Below are 3,150 nucleotides of genomic sequence, written 5' to 3'. Positions count from 1 at the left end.
CACCGAGCCTCGGGCCCAGCTGCCCTTGGCGCAGAGGAGCGCCCAGGGCTCCGAGAGGCGGCGCAGTGGGGACCAAGCTCAGCCCCAGGTAGCGTTCACCCAGGAGCAGAGACCACTCGATGACCTTGTGGGTCAGGAGATGTGGACGAGCCAGACCAACCCTGGTGGCTGGTCACAGAGGGGCAGCCAGCCCCAGCAGGGGTTCTTGCGGATGCCCCAGGCCTTCCAGGCTGAAGAAGCCCAGATGGGTGGCCTGGGGCACCCACCCATGAATATGGGCTTTCCTTCGGAGGGTGAAAGCGGCATCCAGGCCAACAACCCCCCGGCCAGCCTAATGGTGCAGCAGCTACAGCAGAACCAAGGCAGCCTCTTCCAGCAACTAGAGTCCACCTACCAGAACTCCCTGGCCAACCCCTTGGGCCAGTTCAACGTCTACCACAGAGAAGGCCAGCAGTTCTACCAAGGCACCCAGCACGGCCCCTACCTAAGGGACGACCCTGCTCTCCACTTCTCACCCTCCGAGCTGGGCTTCCTGCCCTACAACACAGAGTTGCCCGAGTCTGAGCCCCGGGAGCTGGCCGTGCAGAATGCCAAGGCCTACCTGCTGCAGACAAGCATCAGTTGTGACCTCAGCCTGTGAGAGGGGCCAGGAGTGGGGCGGATGGGAGACCCAGGCAGGGAGGGGCCCAGCCAAGTCCTTGCCTCAGTCAGACAGGGGATTGCCCCTCATGGGAAACCAGTGACTGCTCTGGGCATCTAGCTCAGCCAGGAGTCAGGGACTAAACACTTAACAATAGCTAGCGTTCACTGACCAGACGTGTGCCAGGACATGCTCACACCTGGTTCTCACAGCTGAGATGGACACATCCACTGTCCCTATTGTACAGAGGAGGAGACAGAGACACAGAGAAGTTAGGTCGCTTATAGCCAAGATTACGCAGCCAGGATGTGGCAGAGTCAGGATTCCAGAGCAAGTGATTTGGCTCCTGAGGCCCTGTTTTTTTGTTGTTTTTTGGTTTTGTTTTTTTTTTGAGTTGGAGTCTCACTCCATCATCACCCAGGCTGGAGTGCTGTGGCAAGCTCACAGCTACCCTAGCGTTGATCTGCTAGGCTCAGGTGATCCTTGATCCTTCTGCCTAAGCCTTCAAAGTAGCCGGAACTAAGGGCACTCACTACCATGCCCGGCTAATTTTTTGTTTTATTGTAGAGGTGAGGTCTTGCCAAGTTGCCCAGGCTGTTCTCAAACCTGTGGGCTCAGGCAGTCCCCTCACCTCAGTCTCTCAAAGTGCTGGGGTTACAGGCTTGAGCCACCCAGCACCCAGCCGAAGCCCTGTTCTTATACACTAAACTTCTCTGCCAGAGGAGGGTACGTGCCAAAGCCACTTGGCTACAGTCACAATATGCCACCGTCCAACACCATTTGGTACTCACAAAGCTCGCATTCTAGGAGAATGGACAAGAAACCTAAAAGATAGGGCGTAGCTGAGCACAGCGGCTCATGCCTGTAATCCCAACACTTTGGGAGGTGGAGGCAAGAAGATTGCCTGAGCCCAGGGGTTTGAGACCAGCCTGAGCAACATGCGAGCCTTCGTCTCTACAATAAATAAATAAAAAATTAGCTGGGCGTGGTGACACATGCCTGTAGTCCCAGCTACTTGGAAGGGTGAGGTGAAAAGATTGCCTGAACTCAGAAGGTTGAGGCTGTAGTGGCTGTGAGCATGTCACTGCACTCCAGCCTGGGTGACAGTGACTCCAACTAAAAAAAAAAAAAAGGTGAAGGTAAGGGTTTAGGTGAAAAATAAGGCAGGGTAAGAAAGATAAGGAGTACATGTTCCACAGCGTGACAACAGGGAAGGCCTTGGAGGAGGTGACATTTAGTGAGGGCGGCAAGGGAGCACACCTTGCAAGGTGTAACTGCAGGAAGAGTGACCCAGGTATAGGGCGTGGCAAGTGCAGAGGCTTTGAGTCTTGCTGTGTTTGAGGAACAGCAAGGAGGGGCCGGTATGTCAGTTACCGAGGGAGAAAGAGAGAGAGAGCTTGATGAGGTCATGGGTCTTACTTAAACCACAAAGCGGCCCCATCGCGCCCCTAATGCTCACAACCTGCTGTGACCTCACTGCCCTCCAGAGGGAGCTCGGACTCCTCACCACAGCCTTCAAGGCCCTGTACGGTTCCCTCCCTGCCCCACCTCGCTTCTGTTTACTCCCTGCTCCTTCCTCATAGCCTAGAATCCAGTCAGAATCAGCCCCAGCAAGTTCCAGCTCTTGGGAGCTTCAGAGTCTCTTCCTGAAAAGCCCTGGCCAACGTGTCACCCCCACCTTAGCCTTCCCAGCTGCAATGATAGCCCTCCCCCGCACCTAAGACCACTGATTAATGCTCTGAGAGCCTGACAATCTGGGTTCAAACGCAGACCGTGCCGGCCAGCACGAGAACTCATGACCTCAACTGTTCCAAGCCCCGTTTCCTCACCCAGAGATGGGGTAACTGTTCCTCCGAGGTATGGCAGTGGTGAGCATTGAGCACTGCCTTCAAGTGCACGGCTTGGTGCCTGGCTGCGGTGAATGGACGCTACGAGGACCATAGTATCATTCTAGGGTCCCCTCTTCCCCTCCCACTCTCCACTCCAGCCACGCAGAACCTTCTAGATGTTTCTCCAACATGCCAGGCACTCCCATCTCGAGGCCTTTGCACATTCCCAATGTATCACCTGCAAACTCTGACAGTTTTGCTGCTTCCTTTCTCATTCTTTTTTTTTTTTTTTTTTTTTTGAGTTGGAGTCTCACTCTGTCGCCCAGACTGGAGTGCAGTGGCCGCTCCCGGCCACCGCAACCTCGACCTACTGGGCTCCGGCGATCATTCCGCCTCAGCCTTCCAAGTAGCTGGAACTACAGGCGCGCGCTACCACCCCCGGCTAATTTTTGATTTCTTGTCGATATGAGGTCTGCCAAGTTGCCTGGGCGGGTCTCAAACCCGCAGGCTCAGGCAATCCACTCACCTCAGCCTCCCAAACCACAGGACTCCAGGCTCAGCCACCGAGCCTGGCTCCTTTCCCAGTATTGTATGTTTTCTTTCTTTCTCGTGCTTTATTTATTATTTTATTTTATTTTATTTTATTTATTTATTTTTGAGTTGGAGTCTCACTCTGTTGCC

The 3,150-nt window shown here is 54.5% G+C and overlaps 1 protein-coding gene across 1 annotated transcript in view; it reads left to right on the top strand.

The window, feature by feature from the left end:
• Positions 1–139: 139 nt before the first annotated feature.
• Positions 140–3,150, top strand: part of LOC103250074 (radial spoke head protein 6 homolog A-like) — a gene marked incomplete at its 3' end in the record, with an annotated part of 6,513 nt that continues 3,502 nt past the window's right edge. Inside the window, exon 1 of the mRNA XM_008048666.1 lies at positions 140–636. Within this exon, the coding sequence (XP_008046857.1) occupies positions 140–636 (497 nt within the window). The remainder of the gene's footprint in view (positions 637–3,150) is intronic.

This window comes from Carlito syrichta, unplaced genomic scaffold (genome assembly GCF_000164805.1).
Source record: "Carlito syrichta isolate Samal-C Ts95f unplaced genomic scaffold, Tarsius_syrichta-2.0.1 Scaffold126482, whole genome shotgun sequence".
NCBI classification, from domain to species: Eukaryota; Metazoa; Chordata; class Mammalia; order Primates; family Tarsiidae; genus Carlito; species Carlito syrichta.
This window is presented reverse-complemented; position numbering and strand designations above follow the sequence as displayed.